Source organism: Nyctereutes procyonoides, unplaced genomic scaffold (assembly GCF_905146905.1).
Source record: "Nyctereutes procyonoides isolate TBG_1078 unplaced genomic scaffold, NYPRO_anot_genome, whole genome shotgun sequence".
NCBI lineage: Eukaryota > Metazoa > Chordata > Mammalia > Carnivora > Canidae > Nyctereutes > Nyctereutes procyonoides.
Window position 1 is genome coordinate 8,214,391 of NW_026575139.1, and position 23,995 is coordinate 8,238,385.

Below are 23,995 nucleotides of genomic sequence, written 5' to 3' on the forward strand. Positions count from 1 at the left end.
TTTATGTTTCCTTTTAAAAATCTGAGAGGATGCCCATCAGACAGCCATATAGGGCAGCCACTGGGGTTAGGGAGCCTCATCATGAAGGGATCCTCCCCAGCTCACCCACTCAGAGGACCCCCTGCCCCACCACCACCCGATCAGCTCCCATGACAAGAGGCAAACAGGACAGCCTCACTCGCTCCTTTTCCTGCAGGGGCTGCAGGAAGAGGGCCTGGACCTGGGGGCACAGATGGAGGCCATGAGGCCTCTCATCCAGGGGAACCCCAGCCACCAGCACAAAATGGACCAGCTTTCCACCGACTACCAGGCCCTGCAGGGGTGTCTGGAGGTAAGCGGGGCGCCCGGGATCCTACACACAGCGGGTCTCTCTCTGCTTATTCTTCTTCCTTTAGTCCTTCAAACCTTTCTATTTGTCTTTTTCCCTTCCTCTCTTCTCTCCCTCATTCATTCAGCCCATCATTATGCCCGGCAGTGTTCTGGGTCCTGAGGATGAAGGCAGCGCAGGGCCGGTCAGCCAAAGCCCCTGCTCCCCCGGGGGGTTATATTCTAGAGGGTAGACGAGTCATGAGTCAGCAAAACAAGTTCGGATACAATTCCAGGTGTGCCAGGAGGCCAAGGAACAGAACAGGCTGCTCTGAGCACCCCGCACCCCAGCAGCTCCGGGGTGCAGCGGGCAGGTTCAAAGTTGCAGCGCGGCCTCGGGGAGCCTCCCCTGCAGTGCCCTCTAGCGGCCGCCCTGGGAGGGCCCTGGAGCCCTGGGAAGGGAACAGGGTGCAGGCGGCTCCCACACTGGCCCAGGACAGGTTTCCACGACCCATTCACACCGGGGCCGGGTCTGCATTTGCAACAAGTGCCCTGGGCTTGTAGGGCCGGCCCTCCGTAGCCTTGCCTCCAGAAGACTTAGCCTAACGGGGTTCTCCACCCTACGGGGACCCGGCCTATTTTAACAACAAATATTCCCATGCCACCCCGAAATTCATGGGTAGCGTGAGTTCCCCGCACAACTTAAAATTTAACGTAACGCCCTTCCTGCGATTGAGAAGAGAAAAGGAAAGTTAGACTAAAATGCTGTCTTTTCATACTTGCAAGTAACTTGATAGTAACTTGGTTTTCCACGTGACTGCTTCTGGGAAGAGCACGCACCGCTCATGCTGGTGCAGGCACACCAGTCTGCTTGGTGAAAAGTTACCCGACTTACGACAAAATAATAAACTGGCTGGTTTGTAATGTGAAAAATAGAATAAAATAAAGTGCTGTCTTTCAACACGTGAGTTCTGAAAGCAGCCACAGGGAAGACGCGCCCCCTCTGGGTGACAGCCACAAATGCCCCTGTTTTATGCAATTTTTTGAAATGTGAACAATCTTTGGTGAAGTTTCAATGAAACCAAAGCACAGCCTTCCATCCGTTGACGGAGTAGAGATGTTCCTGGGAAGATCAGTGTGTTTATTAGAACTGCAGAAAACCTCTATGTTTGTCCTTGAGCCGGGGAACGTCTCTGAGCTGGGGTCACGATCAGCAGGGGTTTCAGCACCGTGGATACCCGTAGGGCTCTGGGAAACCTTGTCGGCCATGGGGGGGGACCTCCCGCCGGAGGCAGCACCTGCGCCTCTCACTGTATCTGCAGGTGTCACCCCTGCGCCATCATCGTCACAGCAACCACAGCAGCTCCACCTGCACAAGCCCGTTGGTCTAAGTGAGGCATCAGGTCTAGATGAACTGATTTAACTCCCCTTAATAAATTAGCCACTAGCGGTCTCAGGGTCAAGGTGGGTGCCTAGAGAAATAAGAATCACTGTCCCTGCTGCGTGGGAGCCCATGGAGCCCAGAGAAACACCAAACATCAGCTTTAATGCCTGCATCAAATGATGCATGAGATCGATCGTGATAATAAGTAGAAGCAGCATTAACTGAGCATGATTAGCAGTTGCGGGATGTTGATATTCAAATTCTCTCGTGCCTCTTCATTTATTGTCTAAATATATATTTCCTTTTTTAATAAATTCATTTTTTATTGGTGTTCAATTTGCCAACACACAGAATAACACCCAGTGCTCATCCCATCAAGTGCCCACCTCAGTGCCCGCCACCCAGTCACCCCCACCCCCCGCCCACCTCCCCTCCCACCACCCCTAGTTCGTTTCCCAGAGTTAGGAGTCTTTCATGTTCAGAACGGGAGACAGAACATGAACATAAATATATATTTCTTCAAAGAAGTATTGCCCCTCCTTTTATTACTGCGGTACTTAGGGCTTTTTAAATCTAAGAAATTCTAATAAGTCCTCCCACAGCCCAGGCGATCCTCCTGTCTCCCCCTGGGGGGGTGGCACATACCCCACTATGCAACCCAAGGCCATTGAAGGCACACAGGACAGGAGGGGTGGTGGTAGCGAGAGTGCGGAGAAGTGGAGTCTTAGGCAATTGCTGAGGCTCCCATCCCTGGTTTTTTTTTTTTTTTGTTTGTTTTTTTTTTTTTTTTTTTTTTTTATGATAGTCACACACACACAGAGAGAGAAAGAGAGGCAGAGACATAGGCAGAGGGAGAGGCAGGCTCCATGCACCAGGAGCCCAATGTGGGATTCGATCCCGGGTCTCCAGGATCGCGCCCTGGGCCAAAGGCAGGCGCTAAATCGCTGCGCCACCCAGGGATCCCCCCATCCCTGGTTTGTTGCAGAAAGATGGGACGCACCGTCTCTGTGTCTCCAGCTCTAGTGGGCCTGGCGTCCAGTGGTGTCAGCCAGTGTCTGGAATGCAGGAGGGCAGGGCCTGTGGTGGCCTGGGGAGGGATCACAGAGAGCCCCTGAGGTCTGGTCTGCGGTGGGCTGAGAGGGAGGCCTCGGAGGGCCCCAGGTTGGGTGACCAGGAGGACAGGCGCCCTCCTTTCCTGAATACAGAGAAGAAGATAGGCCCCAGCCTCAGAGAGCTGAGTGGCTGACCCAGAGGAGAGGGGGAAAAAAAAGCAAGACCATTTTCAAACACTGTCAACGTATAAACTTATACAGAAAAAGCAAACATCTAAGTGGGCAATTTGATGGATTTTAAATAAATGAACCCGTCCGCATTACCGGCACCCGGATCATGACACAGAATACTGCTGGCTCCCCCAGGCCCCCAGAGCCCCTCCTGCCCCCGGCAATCACTGCCCACCACTCCTGGTCCCTGAAAGTAACCCTGACTTTCAACGTGGAACACCATGCATTGGGTTTGCCTGATTTTATACGTTATTTTAATGTTTTCTTTTGTGTCTGGCTTCTAGCTGTCCACATGTTGGCTGGAAAGTCATTCATAATGTTGTATTAGATTACTGCATAGATTGCTCGTTCTTGCTGCTGTAAAATATTCCATTGTCTGAATATACGTCAGCGTATTTATCCATACTTCTGTTGACGGGCACTTGGGTAGTTTCCAGTTTGGGGCTATTATGAGCAGCACCACACGCATGCCCTTGGGTGACAGTATGTTTGTGTCTGTTACGTATACACTCAGAGGTGAAATGGTTGTGTCAGAGGGATGTCTGTGCTCAGTTTTAGTAGATACTGACCTATGGTTTTCCCAAAAGGTGTATGATTTATTCTCACAGCAGTGGTGGACAGGGGCTCCGGTGGCCCACACCCTCATCCAGGCAGGGAACTGTCTATAAAAGATAAGACAGGCTCAGAGATACTTTCCACCAGAGCTGGTCTTTCCAGAATAAATTCCCTGTACTGTGCAGAAGAGGACTAGCCTCTTGTGTTCCTGCTGGGTGGGGGGCCATGGGGCACAGCTTGCCCCGGGGCAGGTCCGGGGGTCCTGCAGGATGGAGTGGTGCCCACAGCACTCAGGGTGCTGCCCCGGGGGCTGTGCTACAGGACCTCACGGACAGGTGCCAGCAGAGCGTGCAGGAACATTGTGTCTTCAGCCACGAGCTGCTGGAGCTGCAGCAGTGGATCACCAGGGTCACCCAGAAGCTAGAGTCACACCAGGAGGAGGCAGGCCCGTGGGACGCCCAATCCCGAGAGGTGCAAGTCGAGGTAAGGTGTCTTTCCCCAGGGAGATGCCGGTTGCAGCTCACTTGCAGCTCAGAAAGCAGGCTTGGGAGGCCAAAGATGCCGTACTGGGGAGCAGAGACCCCTGCCCCGAGAGCTCACTGTGTGTGTGCGTGTGTGCACACATGTGTGTCCTTTAGAGGCTGCTGGCTGAATTCCCGGAGAAGGAGGCCCAGCTGCCCCTGGTGGAAGCCCACGGCCAGCTGGTGATGAAGAAGTCTTCTCCAGAAGGGGCCGCTGTGGTCCAGGAGGAGCTGAAGGAACTGGCGGCATCGTGGCAGGCCCTGAGGCTGCTGGAGGAAAGCCTGCTGAGGTGAGGGTCCCTGGCTCTGAGCCTGCTCTCCGGTGACAGCCCTTTCCATCCAGAGGATAGCTCAGCGGTCCCCGTGGAACAGGTGCCTGGCGTTCTGCTGTGTGCCAAGCGCGGTACCAGGCGCCTCCGTGCGTCTCCGGTCTGGCCCAAGGCTGATTCTAGCAGGAGCAGTAGGAGCAGGGAAGTGTCCCACTTGGGGATTAGCCTGCAGCCCTCCCCGCATCAATGGGTACATGCACTTTAATGACAGGGTCACGTAGGTCTCAAGTAGGAAGCTGGAAATATATGTGCCCAGGGAACGTTCTAGCAAACCCAAAGGATTGACTCCTACCCCGTGATGCCCCAGTTCTGTTACCTCTGTGACCTGACGAGTCCCCATCACATCACCGCGGGGCCTGGGCCGTTTGTCTCTTCAGCCTCATCAGAAACCAGCAGCTGCAGAGGACGGAAGTGGATTCGGGGAAGAAGATGATTTTCACCAACAACATCCCAAAGGCCGGGTTTGTCATCGATCCCACGAATCCTGTTTCCAGGCATCCCCGTCAGGTGCGTCTACCTGGGGGGGCTTCCAGGGGGAGACCGGGGCCCGCGTCAGTGACGGGGGGTGGTCTTCAGCAAAGCCTCCCTCCCTGCCTGGGGCCACACACACAGCTCAGGACTCAGCGGCCGCGTCCCCTCCCGGGTGAACCTGCCCCTGTTCCTTGTATCACTGCGCAGAGGGCCACAGAGACCCCAGCCCCAGCCATGGGGAAGGTCGGGGCGTCCCTTGGGTGGACAGGCCCTCACCCCTCAGAAACAGTAGCAGGTGGTCCCGCAGGGTGAGAGCTTCCAGCTGGCCCCAGATTGCAAACTGAAATCTTGCAGGGTGGGTACATTTTTTTTTTTTTATGCCATAAGCTGTATTTTGTTCAAATACGCCTTGTGTCCCTCCCTCTTCCTGATGGCTTTTAAAGAAAGGAACCACAATGAAAAGATGTTCCTTTCTCGTGCTTCAAAAACCACACGCCGGCTCTCATCCTGCCCCTTATTCTTCTATTACCCCAAATCACCGGCCAGGGTCGCTGTGCTCTGAGATCTGCGCTCAGGGCCGGGGTACAGCTGTGAGTGGAGCGGAAGCGCTTCGAACCCGCAGGAACTTGCACTCCAGCGCAGAGCCTTTCACACTGCAGGGCGCCCCAGGTGCAGGAAAATGCAGATTCTGCTTCGGCAGGGCCCAGGACTCTGCATTTCCCGGAGCTCACGGTGGTGCCCATGCGGCCCACGCTGTGAGGAGCGAGGAAGTAGGAACCACAGGCAGTGAAGCGAGGGTCCGCAGAGAGCGCGGTGGGCAAGGGCAGAGGGGCAGACGCCGTAGGAGCGGCTGCGGAGGGATCGGGACCCAGTTCTGGGCCAGCAAAGTCCTCCTGGGACAAAACCAACGGTCAGGGCAATCGTCGTGGCAGAGCAGAAGTCAAGGAGAAGGGAGGAGGGCTGTGTGCCGTGCAGAGGAGACAGCGAGTGTGCAGAGACGCAGAGGGAGACCACACGAGCGCCAGGGGCCAAGGCTTGTCTGCGGCTCAGGCTTGGGGTGAGGCAGGGCCGGAATCTGGGCCCTCCGACCACACCGAGGACTCAGCTGAACGGCCCTGCATTTTGGACAGCTCATTCTGGCCACAGAGCCCGGGGGTGGGGGACACGCAGAGCAGAAGGGTGACCACCGTTATAGCCATCCCGGTTAGGAATGGGGGTGGCTGCCCCCAGGAGACCAGCAGGTGACCGCGATGATCCCTAGTCGCAGCTCCTGCAGCTTGGGGCTGAAAGCACAGTGTCCCTGCGTGTCTGCTGGCACCTGTGTCCTGCGGCACAGCCCCGGGGGCCCTGAGTATGGGCTGAGGCAGAGACCCTGGACCACCCCAACCCCACAGGACCCCCAGAGCCAAATCAGAATGCAACTCCTAACGTGGCCACACTGAATGGAGAGACGAGCCTCCTCCCCCCAGGCCTCTCGCACCTCCTTTGAGCATCCTGGGCTCCCTGCGTCACCGCAGGACCCCAGGACGCGGGGCCGTGGGGCCAGTAGGCTGTTTTCACCTCTGATGCGTTGGTCCTGCTGTGCGTGTCTGCAGGGGAATCTGCTCCAGGGAGAGGGCGGCCCTGAAGGTTTCTCCCGGCTCCTGAGGAACTTTGAGCAGTGGCTGGAGGTGGAAAACACTAAGCTGGTTAGAATCATCGCAATGAGAATGGCCACAGCCAAGGATCTGAAGACCAGGGAAACGAAGCTACGGGTATGTTCCCACAGAAAGGCCCTTCTTCCACAGTTTGCCTCCCGGGTTATGTTTGCTACCAGAGAGTTCTTAAAAAAAAAAAAACAAAAATAAAACAAACAAACAAACAAAAAAAAAAAAACAATCACACACGTGGCTTATGAGCCATTTTCCCGTGTGTATAAATAATAGTTCCTTTTTTTAAAAGATGTTATTTATGTATTCATAAGAGACACACAGAGGGAGGCAGAGACACAGGTAGAGGGAGAAGCAGGCTCCTCGCAGGGAGCCCGATGTGGGAATCGATCCCGGGTCTCCGGGATCAGGCCCCAAGCCAAAGGCAGACGCTCAACCTCGGAGCCACCCAGCTGCCCCTAAATAATAGCTCTTAAACTTTTTTGGTTCACATATTTTAGAAAAGCTTTAGAAGAACCATTCATTCATCGAGCCTACTTCTGTATTCCCCAACTTGAAACATATCACTACTAACGGCCGCTCTGATACCAGCTAGCTATTGCTGCGTAACAAACCATTACAACAGTTGGTGGCTTCACACAGCACATGTTTATTTAATTCATGATTCTGAGGGTTGCCAGTTTAGGCTGAGCCCGTGTGGGCAATGCTTCTGGTCTTGGCTGGGCTCCCTGATTTGCCATCAGTTATAGGTCGGCTGGGTGGGCTCTACTTCTGGGAGTTGGCGGGCTGCTGGGGATGGGCATGAGATGGACCACACATCTCTCATTGTCTTGTGGGGCAGCTCAAGGCTTCTGAGGCCTAGAGGATGAACTGGCACATTACTTCCCCTGTATTCTGTTGGACAAAGAAGATCACAAGGCCAAGCCAGATTCACAGGGAGGGAAAACAGACTCCACCTCTTTATGGGAAGGACTCAAGGTCATATTGCAAAGGGCATATATATGGGAGGGGAGAGGCGGGATGGGGGCATTGTGGCCATTTTTGCAATCCTTCTACCCCAACTCTTCTTCCTCCTTCACTCCCACATCTAATTGGTCCTCCAGCCCTCCTGAATGCCACCTCTGGGATGTTTTTGTTCTGTGCCCTCTTGCTACCACTATTAATCTAGATACTTAACCATTTCTGACCTTGATTATGGCAATCAGCTCCAGCTGGCCTCCTTTCTTCCTGTTGGGCTCTCATCCAGGTCACTGTTCACTCTGCAGCCAGAGTGCCCTTCAGCATCATAAACCTGACTCTGTCCTTCCCCTGATAAAACCTTTCAGGATAGAGTCCAACCCCCGGCCCCCAAACCTGAGCATATTACATGAGGCCATTCTCAACCAGGCCTCAGCTTACCTCCCTTTTTTTCTTATTTCTCTACAGTTTTACTATGAAATGTTAGGGTTTAGATTTCTTTTCATTTCTCTTATTTGGGATTCATCTGAATTCTGGAATGTGTGGTCTAGAGTCTTTCGGGAAAATTCTCTGATATTGTCTCTTTCCTATTCCCTCTTCCTTGTCCCCCCTCTCCTCTCCTTCCATGATGCTGCTTAAACGTGATATTCTTTCTCCCTGTGGGCTCTATGTCTCCTACTTTCTCTTGTGTCTTGTTAGTCCTCTGGTCTCTTCCCGTTGGCATTTTCTTTTTTTTTTCTTTTTATTAAAATATTATTTCAAAGAAAAGGTTTATTAAATTAGACATGTACTTATAAGGCTACGATTTTTTTACCTTGTTATATATTTTTTTATCAACTATTTTTTTTGCTACAATTAAAAGAAGTTCAAATATTTTTGTTTCTCTGATCCCAAAGTCACTCCCAGTCCATTCAATGTTTGGCAAAACAAAATTTGTCTACACAATTTCAACATAGTATTTGCAAACTACCCTGTTATATTTTAAATATCGTTTTAGCACTTCACTGTATTCCTAATTGCATAAAATGCATATTCCAGTATATATTCCTTTAGGGAGATTTTGTTAGCCAAAGCAAAATGATGAGAGGCATGATGATGTAGATAAATTGGTAATGACAGATACATTTTTTCTGAATTAATTCTCATGAAAAAGAGACCATAAATAAGACTCTAGGGAATGGTAAGCATTATGCGTAAATCATCTTTCTTAGTCCTTTTTTCCATAAGTTTTATAAAGCTAGGTAATATTTCTTCAATACACCAGTCTATAACTGAGTTCGGGCTTAAGGAAAATACCCAAACCTCTATCAGAACTACAGTGCTACCTATAGTTTTCGTCAGTGGGAAGCTATTGTGTCAATTTTAATCTGTATTTATTTATATTGGATTTTTTAAAAAAATAAAAGATTATCCCTTTTGTTTCTTTTGGATTAAATGACTTAGCCCTTTTTTGTGTATGTTTTCTAGATGTTCATGTTTATGTGAGTAAATGCCAATAGTATAATTTAAATGAGAGAACATGCACTCTTATATGTCATATTTTTCATATAATTGAAAATTACCATTCTTGAACTGAAAAATGTCTTCCAGTTCATTAACAAATGGTAAGCTGAAATTTATATGTAATACATTTTTTTTTACATAGATTGTTGGCATTTTCTACTGTACCTTCCAGTTTACTAATTCTCTCTGTAGCTGTGTCTCATTCACTATTACATGCGTCTGTTACGCCTTTAACTTTTGATACTGTATTCCCCAGTTCTAAAATTTCTACCCAATTTTCTTGAAATACCACTGTGTTATTTTGTGTAGCTTCCAGTTCCCTACTGAACTTTTTAAGCCTGGCTTTTAATTCTTCAAGCACGGTAAACAGAGCTGTTCTACTGAGTGTGTGTAATAATTCTAATAGTTTGAGTCATTTTAGGAGCATTTCTTCTGTGTGTTATTTCTGCCTGTTCTTGTTGTTGGAGTCTTGCTTGTTTGGAGCTGCTTTTGATTGTGTGCCAGGCATTGTGTTTGACAAACTAGATATAGGGTTAATTTGAGATTAAGGATCATCTCTTCTCCAGAGAGGATTTTGTTTGTGGCTGCCAGGCAAGGAGGCCTTTATTGTTCTGAAACCAGCGGATCCAAGTTCAGAGTTGAAGGCTCCCAGCACCCCTGATGACTTGGAGCTGGACTGCAGTGCACATAGGGTGTGAGCTTATTTCTGATTCACCTTTAAGAGTCTCAGCCACAGGGGAAGTGGGTTATGAGAGTCTCCACCTCTGCAGAGCCCAGACCTTGACCTTTGTCTCCATAGCCCTGTGGGGCTGGCAAAAGCATGATCTGTTGCACAACTGTTTCTTCCAGATTGGCAATAGCAGGCCTGAACACTGGCTTTACTTCCTTTCCTGGATTTTAGTCTGAGGTGCCTCTCTCTCTTGCTCTTTGATGCCCTTTAAGTGTTTTTAATACTTTGTCCTCAGTGACAGGTTTGGTCCAATTACCTAGGGGACTATGACCAGAAGGTCCTCCCTACATACCTCCTACCTCACATTCGGCCACAGCTCACTTCTTGCCACCACCGCCAACTCCAACCATATCAGAGGTGACTTGCAATTGCCCCAGGTTAAGCTCCTTTACTCTTGTAGAGCTCACATTCTAGTGGGTTCTGTGAAGCTAAGCAAACTGCCCATATCATATTATGAGTAGGATGGGGTGAAAGTAGGCTACAAAGCCAGAATTCAGACCCACATGCTCAGTAAGAGCTCCACTCATAACCCCACATCACTACCCCTTGGGACTCCTGATGATGAAAGGTGCCATCCTGGGGTGACATGTACTATATTTGGGTAGAAACATCTGTCCAATCCCAATAGCACTCTGTCAGGCTTAAACATGCCAACAGAAAAGCATGTTCATCAATGGTAGCTTTTATAATGATGGCAACTCTTATGTCAAGCCCTTCGGAGGACTTGGTTCTAGAACGTCAGAAACGGAGTGACCGTGGAGGTCAGCGGTGGAGCTGTGCCTTTTCCCCACAGGAGCTGGAGACTCGGGTACCAGAAGGTCAGCAACTCTTCGAGGACCTCCTTCATCACGGGCCAGCAAGTGGGACCTCAGACGAACTGGAAGACCTGCGTTACCGGTGGATGCTGTACAAGTCCAAACTCAAGGACTCTGGCTACCTGCTGGTAGGTGCTGAGGAAGCCCAGGTCCTGGGCTCCAGGGTTGGGACTCTGGCTGAGCCTGGGCTCATCTGGGGAGACTTCGCTGGGCCACACGCACTCTGCCCTGTGCCTCCACTCACCAGACTGAGGTGACCACTCCAAGAGAGGCGACAGAGGCTCACAGGTCCTAGGTGCTTGGCTTGTGAGGTGTCATGTGGCCATCCTGCCACCCCTTGTGGCCGATGCTCCAGGAGTGACGGCAGTAGCCATCATGTTAATGTTCGGGGAGCACTTCGCCATCTAGCAAGCTGAAACCTTCAGGACCTCGTTCAGTCCTTACGGCAGAGTCACCATCTCCAGTCTCTAAAGGGAGAGCCGAGACTCTGAGAATCCCAACTCCTGGGGTCACGGAGTAGAGCCAGCACTGAGCACGCCCCGCTGTGGAAGGCGCGATAGAGGAGAGTGCTCCCCCGGGGCCTGGGGCCCTGGGGTCCAGCCCTGCTCCTCCACTCGTTTGCTCTAGATGCAGAACAAGTGTCTTCCCCTTTTGTGTCCCCGTGTCCGCCCCAAGCAAAACAATAGCAATAGCCATGAGAAGCTTTGCGATATGCGATGTCCTCATAAGAACCCTATAAAGGAGGTCCTCTTGTTATTCCCTAAGAAGCAATGGGGGAAACTGAGGCTCAAGGGTTAGCTCGAGATGGGGGGCTGTTTGAGATGGCCTCCAAGGGCCCCTTGGGCCCTCAGACCCCAGATGCCTAGCGTCCAAGCCAGCTCAGCGGTCCCCGCAGCAGCCGTACTGGCCACTAGGTGTCAGCGCAGCCCCGGCCAGGTGGCCCCGGCCCAGGCCTTCCCAGACTGGAATCCCACCTGGGCCTGCAGTGCGTTAAAAAGCTCATTAAATCGAATCACCTGCTGGTTCAGCCTATCCAGATGACCAGAAGTTTTAAAGAAACATTCCCCTGACAGAACGAATATTCCATTACAGGCTCTGTTGGGATTTGAGTTTCACTCACTTAACGTCTTTTTTCCCCTTTTCCTCTCCTTCCCGAAAATAACAGACACAGAGTTCTCCAGGGGAGCCGGCCGGATTCCAAAAGGTACGGTGTCTGCCATCTGTTCCACACGCTAGAGGGCAGGGCGTCTGGAGGTTGGTGGGCCTGCGATGCTGAAGCCGAACTCCTGGGCTTTCTGGAAGGTTCCATGAGGCCCGAGGAACATTTCTAGGGAATGAGCTCTGGGCTACTCTGTGCTGGGAGCCCAGGGTCCTTAGGAAGCCCCAGGAACATGCAGAATGTACTCAGCTGTGACACCCCCGTGGTAGAAGAGGGACCCTAGAGTTTTTCAGGCAAAACCAGGATGTGGTGGGAATGGACCAGGACAGTAGTGATAGTTATGTTGTGACAACAGGTATAAACCCGGACTGTCTCAGGAAACCCAGACCATTCCAGGCACCCTGGATCGTGTGGCCACTGAGCAGTGGGTGGGCATACGGGGCTCAGTGGAGGACAAAAGAGCAGGCATGGCTGTGCCTGTCCTGTTCCACCAGCAGGTGTTTCCATGTAGGCCCGCCAAGAAGTGCTCAGAGCCCCTCCCGTGTGCTTGCAGGCCGAAGCAGTCACAGTAGCAGCAGTAATAATAATAATCATAACGAGGAACAATTACTGTTACTCTAGATGCTACGTGGTGACTGTCCACTGTGTGCCAGGAATTGTGCTGAGTCGTGGTTAGGGCATCTCATGTAACCGTCCCATCAACACTCCAAGAGGCATTATTCCCTCCACTTGAGCATAGGGAAACTGAGGCATGACAGGATTGGAATGGTTCGTTCAGCGCAGGCGTGCAGCTTCTGGGTGGTCTCTGGCCTCGGCCTCCAAAGCCCACATCTTGACTTTCCACACTGTGCTTTGGAGACCGCATCCCTGGTGGGTGTCCCCACTTCAGGGAAAACCCAGTGTAAATTGACGTCACCTTTTCCAAGGGAACACACTGGTTTTTCTGCCGAGCACTGGCCCATAATGAAGGGAGCCTTCAGTACGCTCTGCTCCAAAGAGCTCTGGGTTCCTCAAGATCCTTAATGCCATGGCATCTGTTTCCAGGTGCTTTGAGGATTTCTTCTTGGTCTCGGCTGCTGTTTTTTTTTTTTTTTTAATTTTTTTAGGATTTTATTTATTTATTCATGAGAGACACAGAGAGAGACAGAGACACAGGCAGAGGGAGAAACAGGCTCCCTGCAGGGAACCCAATGCAGGACTTGATCCTAGGACCCCAGGATCATGCCCTGAGCTGAAAGCAGATGCTCAACCACTGAGCCACCCAGGAACCCCCCACCCCAGCTGCTGTTCATGTCTCCCACATGCAAGAGAGTGGGTGTCCCCTGGACTGCGTGGGGCAGTCGCAAGACCAATGCCGTGCTTTGGGCCTAGCGCATCATCTAACTTTATGGCTTTGGGCAAGTTGCTTTGCCTCTTGGGGCTTACTTTCCCCACCTGTGAAATGGAATTATCAACGCTGCCGTTACTGACTTCATGAATGAATTCTGTAGGTGGTGTGAACTGTTGTTTGTAGAATTCTTCAGAGAGACCAAAGTCCTGGTCTCCTCCCTGCCCCCTCCATTTGGAATAACAGAGAGTCTCCTCAAGAAATGGACAAGAGCATCAGGAAGGATGGGGGGGCTCACACAGTGCAGCCTCGTGGCTCCTGGAGGCCTCCACACCTTAAGGCCCTCACTGGGGAGCCCCCATCTGATCTGGAGCTCCCAGGCACAATCCATGGGAGTCCTGTCTGGGTCCCCTGATGCATTGCACACAGTAAGTGCTTACTGAATGCCTCTGAGTAGGGGGGACACGTGGTTGTGGACACCAGGCCTCCAGAACAGGCTCAGTTTCCTGGCAGCCTGTGATTGGCTTAATGTGGAGTATCCACAGCCCTGTGTTCATTTGTTGTCTCTCATTCATTCATTCATTCATTCATTCATTCATTCATTTCACAAGGATTTCCTGAGCACTGATTTTGTGCCAAGCACTGATTTGGGCACTTGGGATCCACCAGTGAGCATGAGAGCAGAGACCTGCCCTGGTGGACGACCCGTCCTGGCTGGGTGAGGGTACCTAGGAGGAAGGGCTTGCAGGTCCAGACTGTGGTGCTCTGCGTAGTGGCCCATCTCTGGGGCAGGTGTTCCAAAGGGCAGCAGTGGATTGGGGTCTTTATAGGGGCAGATGTTGGGCACACTTTTGTAGGGCATGCAAAGCAAGGAGGCTCTACGTGGCTAAAGAATAGGCTTATTCAGGCTATGTTTAAAATAATTGGATGTGTGAAAATTTGAGTTTGGTGCTGGCAGGCTGGCTTCTGTGAAGCCCTCTGTGAAGAGGTAAGCAGCCTGCAAACCGATGTGCAAGAGGTCATCTTGGGCTCACTTATGTGACCAAGTAAGCACAGATTTCTGGGTCCCACCCTGAGTTTTTGATTCATTGGGTCTAAGGTGGCCCAAGAACCTGCATTTCTAGTAGGGTCCCAGGTGACACTGCTACTGCTGGCCTGGGACCACACTCTGAGAACCACGGCTTGGCGAACTGGATTTGAATCTAGGATCCACCATTAGCGGGTGTGACTGTTGATGAGTCACTCGGCCACAGTTTTCTGATCAACAGAAACAGGGTCCACTGAGCTAACAGTAGGCAGAGTTCTTGTAACAGCCTGAACACAGCGGATTCATAATCGCCATGTAAGACTTCTGTAACCCTGCCCCTGCTTATCTTAATGAGAACAAAGGCAGCAATGATACTTCTAGGGGGTGGGAGGGCACCTCCCTCGTGTGGTTTTTGCTGCTCAACGTATGTGCATTCACCTATGTGCACACAAGCACGCGTGCTCACACGCACGCAGGCCTAACAGGCAAAATATAGACTCCGTCTTCAGGCCTTGTAATCTTGCCAGCTTAAAAACATTTCATATGTGATTTTTAGTCCAAAAGGAAAGGGAAAAAAAAACTGCCCCAAAGCTAATTATTTATGAGCAGTTGGTTCTCCACACTTTTTTTTTCTCTCCGTGCACCAAGTCATCGAAAGCTCCAACGACGTCAATGGCTTCAGCCTACTTGTTTGTATAAACACGATAATTAAGATTTATTAAATTTGCAGCTGCCTCCACACTTGCCAGCTCCATGGCACCGGATACACAGGCCTGCAGCATTCAGGCACATGAAATGTAATTGCTTTTTAAATTGCAATTGGGCCGTGAGTCAGCTGAATCCCTGCCTTGGCCCCGGGGAGGTGGTGCAGTCCTTCTTGAGGCAAACTTTGAGTTGAAGAACAGATTTGCCAGTGTTTCTGTTTGCCCGGGTGAAGTGGGGCAGGGCCAAGTGTGCCAGTTTGCGGGAGCGGAGAGCAAACACCTTCCTTGCATGCTGGGAGCTCTGGGGATGTCGCCCCAGACGTGGAGCGACCCAAAGCAGCATCCTATTTATTTGATCATATCTCGTAGGTCTTAAGGCTCGTGATTTTTCACATTTTCATGTTTCTGGACTATTGGGTGGCTTATTATGATTACTCCTTTCGGCGAGGATTTGGGCTTGAAAATCTTTGCTTGCGGGTGGCATTCTGTTTTGTGTTCCCTTGGCTCACGCTGCTTGTGTAAATGCAAACGCCCAGCCTCTGGGAGCTCCAGGCTGCAGTTCACATTCGCAGAGAAGAGGAATCCCCCTCGCTTCACGCAGCACCAAGATGATACCTCATATCTCCTCGTTTTTCCCTTTCCATTTCCCCTGGCGCAGAAGGCACAGCCCCCAGGTACCCCAGCTTTGTGAGGAGTCTCCGGTCAGAGGCTCCACCTCGGCTGGTTGTGTCCTTTCTGAGCGGTTTGTGATATTAATAATGACACACCTCACAACAGGCATCCCAGATGAGACGAAATACTCTGTTGCGGAGTCTCAGGAAGCCTTAGTGAGTTTCCCACGTTAGATGGTTAAGCGTCTTTCGTGATAACTGTGATTTAAAAAAAAAAAATCTCTGCTGCGTGCCAGGTACCACGCCGGAATGCTCACCTGCCTGGCCTTTGCTGCTCACAAACACCTTCTCCTTTTAGTGGGAGCAGCGCGGCCTCTTGGCACCTTCTCCATCCGTGAGAGCAGGCCCGATCGGCGTGGGGGCAGACTTGACTTGGTCGCCCTGTGATTCACTGTGTCGCTTTGGGGGCTAAGTTTGGCCAAGGGGCTGGGCTTTGCTGGGGATCTGCAGTCTCTGACCCTGAAAAGGAGACAGCCCGGGATGGGCCTCAACCTGTGTGCTGTGTTATACCAGGGCCCTGTCTGCCTGTCTGTCCCCCGAGCCCAGAAGCGACTGGCTACTGCCTGCATATGAAAGAGTCCACGCAGGGCGCCCGGGTGGCTCAGTCAGTTAACATCAGCCTTCAGCTCAGGTCGTGATCCCGGGGTCCTGGGATCGAGTTCTGCGTCAGACTCCCTGCTCGGCAGGGAGCCTGCTTCTCCCTCTGCCTGCTTGTGCTGTCTCTCTCTCATTCTCTGTCAAATAAAGAAATAAAATTAAAAAAAAGAGAGAGAGAGAGAGAGAGTCCATAGTCCATGCAAACTCTTCTGACATCAAGTTTCTGAAACCTGTCTTTGACTTCAGAAATCCAGGCAAGCTCTCTGTGCTCATCTTCCCATCACCCAGCACCCCTGCCCTGAGCACCCCCGCTCCTCTGAAATTCACCCCAGCCACGTAACAGGAGCTACTGCCTCATGACGCCCAGTGAGCGTGTCTCTGGCCTCTGGGCAGCCGGGTTGGTGACCGCGCTCCCCGCCCACAGCCGCTCCTGTTCTTCTCACTCTCGTGGGTGCCTCTCTCTTTACTTCTCCCAGTTCACATACTCGGTGTAGACAAAACCCAGTGTGGATGAAATTCCCTTACTGAAGGCAGAGCCCACATTCAAAATTTTAAAGCTGCCTCCATAGCCTTTTAAAAAATTAATAGACATTTTTTGGGGGGGAGCAGTTTTAGGTTCATAGAAAAATCGAGTGGATCATACGGAGGGTTCCTCCCTTATTATTAACATCTTGCGTTTCTGTGGTCTGTGGGTTACAATCACTGAGCCAATATTGCCGCATCGCTATTAACTGAAATTCGTAGTTTACGTCAGGGGTTGCTTTTTGTGTTGTGTATTCTATGGATTTTGATAAATGTGTAATAGCACGTTTCTTCCATCCTCCTACCCTACAGAGCAGCCTCACCGCCCTAAAAATCCCCATGTGCCACCTATCATGCCTCCCCCAGCCCAGCCCCTGGAAACCACTGTCTGTTTTATGGTTTTGTCTTTGCCAGAACATCATAGAGCTGGCATCAGACGGAATGGAGCCTTCTGAGATTGGCTTCTTTCACTTGATAATATGCATTTAAGGCTCCTGTCTGGTTTTTGGCTTGCTTGATAACTCATTTCTTTCTGTCACCGAGTAATATTCCATCATATTAATATTCCACTTATGGCCTTTTAATAGGCTTCTCTCCTCCGTGCTGGGTCCAGTCCAGGGCCACCCATTGCATTCAGCTGGGAGATCTCTTTGGTTTCCTCAAGGCTAGAACTAGTCTTCCATCTTTCTTGACCTTTACCTTGAGTCCAGGTCAGAGATTTTATAAGATGTCCCTCAAGGCACATTTCCCTGATAACTCCTTGCAGTTGGAATCGGGCTGTGCATTTCTGGCAGGAATGTCGTAGAAGGGATGCTGTGTTCTTCGCGCATCTTCCTGGGAGACACACGATGTTACTATGGCCCCAACATCACTGATGCTAACTCTGACCACGTGACTAAGGGGGTGCCTGCCAGGCTTCTCCCCTGTACAGTGCTATCCTTTGGTTTGTAATTAATAAGTCATCTGTGGGGCACTGCTTAGAGACGCTGGAAATATAGGGCCTCTTTCTTCAGTGGTTGGATCTATGGGGCTTTCTGCAGCCTCTTTCTTCCCATGACTCATCTGGGCAGTTGCATCTGCTGCTGACTCCAGGCCTCCCACTCTCTTGGGTCCATCTGTCCAGTCCAGGTCTCCCTTCTGGCTTCAGTCCCAAAGGCCTGACCATCTGCTGGATGCCTACTTGGGAGTCCCATAGACCCTTGGACTCAGCATGTCCAAAGCTGATCTCCTTGTATTCCCTGCACCCAACCAAAGCCTGGTCTCTGTATCAGTGAAAAACATCATGACCACTCACATTCCCAAGCTGGATGTCTCCAGGTCATCCTAGACCTTCACCAACTTTGGTCCTAATCTCAGAGCTTGGCCATGGATGGAACTCAGATGAGAGATATGAGGGAAGGAAGGGAGGGGATGGGGTAGGAGAGAAGCCATATGCATATACATCTGCTCCCAAATGAGTCTCTGTCCCTGCCTGAGTAATGACAAGATCTCTCCTCACTCCGGTCACTCCATCCAGAGGTCCTCACCACTGATTAACTAAACCACCTCCTAAAGGCCAGCTCAGATGGTGTTACCTCCCATCTCCCTCCAAAACCAACTCAAGGTTCTGGAAAAATACTATCTGTGGCCTGACCATCATGTGCAGAGCCTCCCGGGGAGGAGATAAAATGAACTTAGCCCCACCCCAGCCATTGCCATCCTGTCCCTGCCTGGCAACTGTCCAGAACCCCCCAGGTCTCACGGGAGGTGAATCTGGGGCTACCTCGGTGCTTTGGCAGTGAGCAGTTAGTGAAGAAATGATCACAGGCATGGTGAGCAGGCCCCAGCCCAGGAAACCCTGGCCGCCCTGAGACCCACTGGCACAGATGGGGAGGGGCAGTGGGCCCCAGACAAGGTCCCCTTCTGAGGGAAACCCAGGGAGAGGAAGCCAGTCTGCATGTGGAGCACCAGAGGGACCCTCAGGGACCAGACAAATTGCTAGTGAGAGCATCACGGAGGCCTGGGGGCTGGCCCATCTTGAGTTAACAGAGGAAAGCTGGCCCCTGCCCATCACTCTTGGCGGTGGCCTGGAAGCACCTTTGTGGTGGTGAAGGAGCACCAGCCTGCACCCAGGAAAGCCCCTGTGAGCCCCAGGGGTGATGCAGTGTGACTCCCATACTCGGAGCCCCGGCTCGGGATGGGACCAGATTCAACAGCCCGAGGCTGACTGGCAACCCCGGGCCTGGGCTGACCCTCATTGTTGGTGGTGTGGCTAAGTTGTTCCCTGTGAGAATGCCACGCAGGGTGGCGGGCAGAGCCTGGGCATGGAACGATACTGGTGCTGTGAGCCTGTCTGTGTGACCTCGCAGGGAGGCCGGGGCAGGGTGGGGGGCAGAACAAAAGCCGCTGGGCCTGGGGCTTGGGCTGGGCTGGGCTCGGGGTGTCCATCAATGGCAGAGCCTCTGAGCAGTGAGAACAGCCACAGCCAGTGGTCAGTGCCTACCTGCGTGGTGACACGATGGGCACCAAGGGAGCAACAGGTGGTCAGATGCCCAGGAAGGGAGGAGGGACTCTTTCATTCACTGTTTCATTCATTCAGCACATATTTGTTGAGCAAAATTAAGGTCAAGGGGAGTGAAGGGGACCACAGACTTTAATCAGTCATCCAAAGGAAAGGTACTGGGGCTATGAAAATGTGTAATGGGGCTATGGTGGTCTACAGCAGGGACGGTCCCCCCGAGGACGCCGCTCACAGGCTGAAATTCGAGTGATCAGTAGAAACTCACCAGGTGCATTAGACAAAGGAGGGAGATTAGTATTCCAGACAGAAGGGATAGCCTGTGCAAAGGCCCAGTGGCAGGAGGGCCCTTGAGGGACTGTTGAGATGGCATTTAAGGAAGCCAGTGCTTTACTCTCCGAGGGGCCTGGGTCCTTGATCCCTGGCTCCACCAGGTGAAGGGGGAAGCTTGTAGGGCCATAGGAGTGGCCTATCTGCCCCTGTCTCCACCAGTTGGAGGAGAAAGGGGGTGGACATTTACTGAGCATAGCATGCATTGCCTCATTTATCCTTCTGACTTTGGCAGGCAGGCCTCATTCTCTGACTTCTCCCCAACAGATGACGGAACTGTGGCTCAGGGAGGCTGGACGACCTGTCCTAGGTTACACAGCTAGGGAGTGACAGAGCCAGGGGAGACCTCAGAACTTGAAACCCTTTCTTTTCCCCCACATCGCCTCTCATCAAGGGTAGAAGATTAGGTCAGAGTTACTGTGATAAACTCGTCTTGCCTGAACCCCTCAAAATTCCATAGAGTCTCCAGTCTGCATGAGATCTTGAAGGACCCCCAAGCATGTAGTTACCCTGTATAACGTCTCCTAGTTCCTCCCTACCACCACGTGCTGTCGAGCCTCCACTTCTATATCCTAAGGGTCTGGGAGTTTATTGCTTCCCTTCTGTCTTGGGGTAGTTCTGACTGGGTGGGACACTGGTAGTACTTTCTGTGGGGAGACTGAGGCACGGAGCAGCTCCCAGATCTGGGAAGAGCTGAGATTATCAACTTCTTCGCTGGCGTCTAGGAAGGTAAAGGTAGCTCATGCCTCTGTGTGTGTGTTGTGTGTTCTAAGTGTTCAAGGCTCATACGAAAGTGCATTTTTTATTTCAAAGAGCATTTTAGAATACAGGTCCCTCACAACAAAGATGTGAGCTCCAAGCGAAGAGCCGCTGGGCACTGTGGGAGTCTTCTGAAAAAGACCACCTCTTGTTAACACTTGTAAATGCAAACACACTTTGGAAACTTCAGAGATGTTTTCCCCAGAGGATCAGGGCCGAGGCACCTCTCCTCACTTAAATAAGCAAAGTGTTAGCTCCGGGAATGTAGGTGCAAACAAACAGGACACTGTAAACAGATTTTCCATTTGAAAAACTGTTAATATTAGGTTTTTAGTTTGCTGTAAAGCCAGGCTACCATGGGCCTGCAGCATGTTGCTCTCTTTTTCTTTCTCCTGGGTGGGTCAGAGATTTGGAATCAGACAGTCAGTGTGAAATGTCAAGGAGTCAAGTTAGAGTCCGCGCAGGCTAAGACAGCCCCACGTGAGCCAAGCCTGTGCCAGTGAACAGAGCACATGCCAGCCAGGTCTAAGCCAGCCCGGCAGCCGTGGGAACTCGTGCGCACTCAGCTGCTCCGGCGACCTACCTCCCCCCCGCTCCTGGGAGTCACTGCAGTGCAGCCAGGAGGGTCTCTCTGCCCTGTGGGTTGTAAGAAGTCTGTTTTTGCAAAATCAGCGTCAAAGGGCTTCAGCAAGTGAGAACATTTGAAGCTGGAGTGATAGGGTCAAGGGTTAGCAACCCGGAGGAGACTGTTGGGGCAGGAGAGCAGGTGAGGTGACTCGGGTGTGAGAGCTAGAGAGTCAGAAGTGCCCAGGTCAGAACCTCCCAGGAACACTCCCATTCAGCAATGCTTTTTCATCCGCATCAGCACCACCACCATCATCATCCTCACCATCACCATCACCACATTATCATCACTGTCACCATCACTACCACTATCGCCGTCATCATTCTCCCCATGATCATCACCACCTTCCCCATCCCCATCACCACCAACACCACCATCACCATCATTATCCTCACCATCATCACTACTATTGCCGTCACCGTCACCACTGTCATTGTCACCATCATAATCATGCTATCATCATTATTACCAGCATCATCATCACATCATCGTCATGATCCTCACCATCACCCTCACCATCCTTACCATCACCCTCACCATCACGTGACTGTAGGCTTTAGTGTCCTGGAGAGTGACCCTTTGGTTCTTCAGGGAGCCAACAGATCCATTCTATAACAGTCCTACTAATAGAAGCGAATATACTTTTAAATTGGCATGTAAATATAGTTTGCTTTGAGTCCTCACCACAACCTGGCAGATGAGGGTAGATATTTTATCCCCATCTTGCAGAGAAGGAAATGGCTCAAAGAGGTTACTGACTGTCCTAAGGTCACACAGATACTGTGTGACAAGTCTGCTCTGGAACCTAGTCAGCCAGGTTCCTGACAGTTAGGCCCCTGCCCTGCATCATGCTATATTTTGGCCATGAGACCTCTACTTCCGTGAGTAACCAGCTCTTGGGCCTGTAGTCTTTGGCAGTGAGGACATCCCATGAAGCCACAACCCAACTAGTTTCTCTAGAATTTAGGAAATGTCTTTTGATCACTTTCATGTTGCAGCAAGGAAGTTCACTAGGCATTCCGACCTGTGTGTCTGACCTTCAGGTGATATTGGTGGTGTTGATGGTGCAGGTGGTGACGAAGAAGGTAGAGGAAGAGGAGGAAATGATGATGAGCATGGTAGTAATGACCATGATTTAGATAGTGATCGTATTAATGAGGCATACTAATCATGACAGCAGCTTTGAGTACCTGCTATGTGCCAGGCTCTGTCTCATGAACCCTCACGGCGACTCTGTCACGTGGGTACCATTTTTATCCGTATTTATGGATGAGAAATTTGAAGTTTGGAGAAGTTGAGCCACCTTCTCAAGGTTTACAACCAGGGCTCTTACCACCAGGCAAAGATTTCTATAATAGCCAACCAAAGCCTGCAACTTTGCATTTTTTTTCTACCTTTCATACCTGGAATGGTTGGAGAAAACCAGAGATCTTCGTTTCTGGGAGAACTGACGTTAGCCCCATTTCACAGTTGGAAAAACTGAGGCCTGTAGGGTCCGCCGGTTAGCCCAGAGCCACCGCTGGCCCAGCGGCCTCTTCACCCTCTCCTCCTGCTCGGGGGCGCGGGGTCGGGGGGTCCCTGAGCCCACTCACGCCTGCTTTTGTTCTGCAGACTCCACGGTGGCGGTGGCAGTGGCGGTGGCGAGGACTCTGCTCCCTCTTCCGGAAGGCGTGCTGCGTGGCGCTGCCCTTGCAGCTGCTGCTGCTCCTTCTCCTGCTGCTGCTCCTACTGCTCCCCGTCGGGGAGGAGAACCGCAGCTGCTCCTTGGCCAACAACTTCGCCCGCTCCTTCCGGCTCATGCTCCGCTACAGCGGCCCGCCGCCCACCTAAGCCGCCCGGGCAGCAGGTGACTTTCTTCTCCGACCGTCCGCCAGCCCCGGAGGTGTAAATACTCTATTGATGTTCCCACAACAAAACCACTTTTTATACGGTGTCGTCTTAGTCTATTTATACGAAAGGCGTACTTCTGTGTGCCTCGGAAAGAATGTATAGAATTTTTATAGCCTCTGTATGTGGATGCTCGGCGTGTCTAGTTTCATATACGACGTCTATCTGTAGGTGGGAGGATGTCCAGCAGTTGGTGTGTCCAGCGGGATTTCGGGGGCACGTTTGCACACACACCCACCCCGCCCCCCATCATAGGAGCAATCATAATGTGTCGCTTTTAGGGCAACCGCTTGCCCGGGAAGCCAAGCGCCAAGCCCAGATGTTGGTGAGAAGGCCCCTGAGCTGCGGACATAGCAGAGCAACACAGGCCCTCGCTCGGCCCCCAGTTACTCTTGTTTTGTGCACAGTGAGGACAGAGGACGCTCTCTGGGTTTGAAGCAGAAATGGTGACTATCGATGGCGGCCCTGGTGACCGCAGTGAAAAGTGCCAAGTGGTAGAGTGATGTCAAGGGAGGAGGAGAAGAACTATAGTGAGCAGACCTGGCACAAAAACAGCATACATGATCGGGGCTCCGTGCGTGGGGTGGGGGGGGGGGCGGGAGCGCTGGCCCCCACCTCGCAGCCTTGGACCCCAGCACCCAGCGATGGTGGAGGCTGGCTCCTAACTGCCTTAGAACTGGATCGTGCTTTCCCTAAATCAACACTAAGTGTCCTTGTAGTAAATGCCTCGCGCTCACTCTTTCCAAACTGACTTCGTCTGTTCTCCTCTCGTAGGAGACCAAGAGGGGGTCCTGCAGGCCTGTGGGTTTGGCAGGTGTCGAGCCGTGGAAAGGGCCTGTAAAGGGAGGGAAACCGAGGACCGGGGAGGATCCTGGCCGCCCGTGTCGAGCCCTGCCCGCCGCGCCCCTGCACCCACGGGCCCACCCTCCCCAGCCCCGAGGGCCCTAACTGCTTAGCCCTGACCGCACAGGCCCGGGAGGAGCTGGGCACCCCCACCCGGAGCCCCGAGCCCCGAGCCCCGAGCCCAGGCCCACTGTGGTGCGACCTCCCTCCCCACCCAGCAGGCGCTCAGGCCCAGGCAGCTGTGTCCCATGAGCCCGCGCCGGGGAGGGAGAGGCCGTGGGTGGGCTGGCCGGGGGCAACGTCCCTGCGTGTTTTTTAAACTTTGATAATGAGGCCGCAGAGCCTGCTTGTTTGCATAACTGTTTTAAAGAGAGAATTGCTATTTTCATTACTTTCCTACAAATACAGTTGTGAAGTAACAACAGCACTTGCTGGTGCTTCTCAAGTGTCATCTCTTCTGCTTAAAGTGGATGCTGACAGTTAGGCTGTTTATGACTTCCTAGTTCCCTGAACAACCACCGCCAAGAGCTTTCAGGTGCCTTTC

General features: G+C 51.9%; 1 protein-coding gene across 5 annotated transcripts in view; it reads left to right on the top strand.

The window, feature by feature from the left end:
- Window positions 1–22,719, top strand: part of SYNE3 (spectrin repeat containing nuclear envelope family member 3) — a 97,380-nt gene extending 74,661 nt beyond the window's left edge. For all 5 annotated transcript variants that reach the window (XM_055303636.1, XM_055303637.1, XM_055303635.1 and 2 more), the window contains exons 11-18: window positions 197–331; window positions 3,850–4,011; window positions 4,167–4,339; window positions 4,756–4,885; window positions 6,445–6,603; window positions 10,482–10,631; window positions 11,669–11,707; window positions 22,333–22,719. In XM_055303636.1, coding sequence (XP_055159611.1) covers window positions 197–331; window positions 3,850–4,011; window positions 4,167–4,339; window positions 4,756–4,885; window positions 6,445–6,603; window positions 10,482–10,631; window positions 11,669–11,707; window positions 22,333–22,551 — 1,167 coding nt within the window. In that variant the 3' untranslated portion in view covers window positions 22,552–22,719. The remainder of the gene's footprint in view (window positions 1–196; window positions 332–3,849; window positions 4,012–4,166; window positions 4,340–4,755; window positions 4,886–6,444; window positions 6,604–10,481; window positions 10,632–11,668; window positions 11,708–22,332) is intronic.
- Window positions 22,720–23,995: the final 1,276 nt, after the last annotated feature.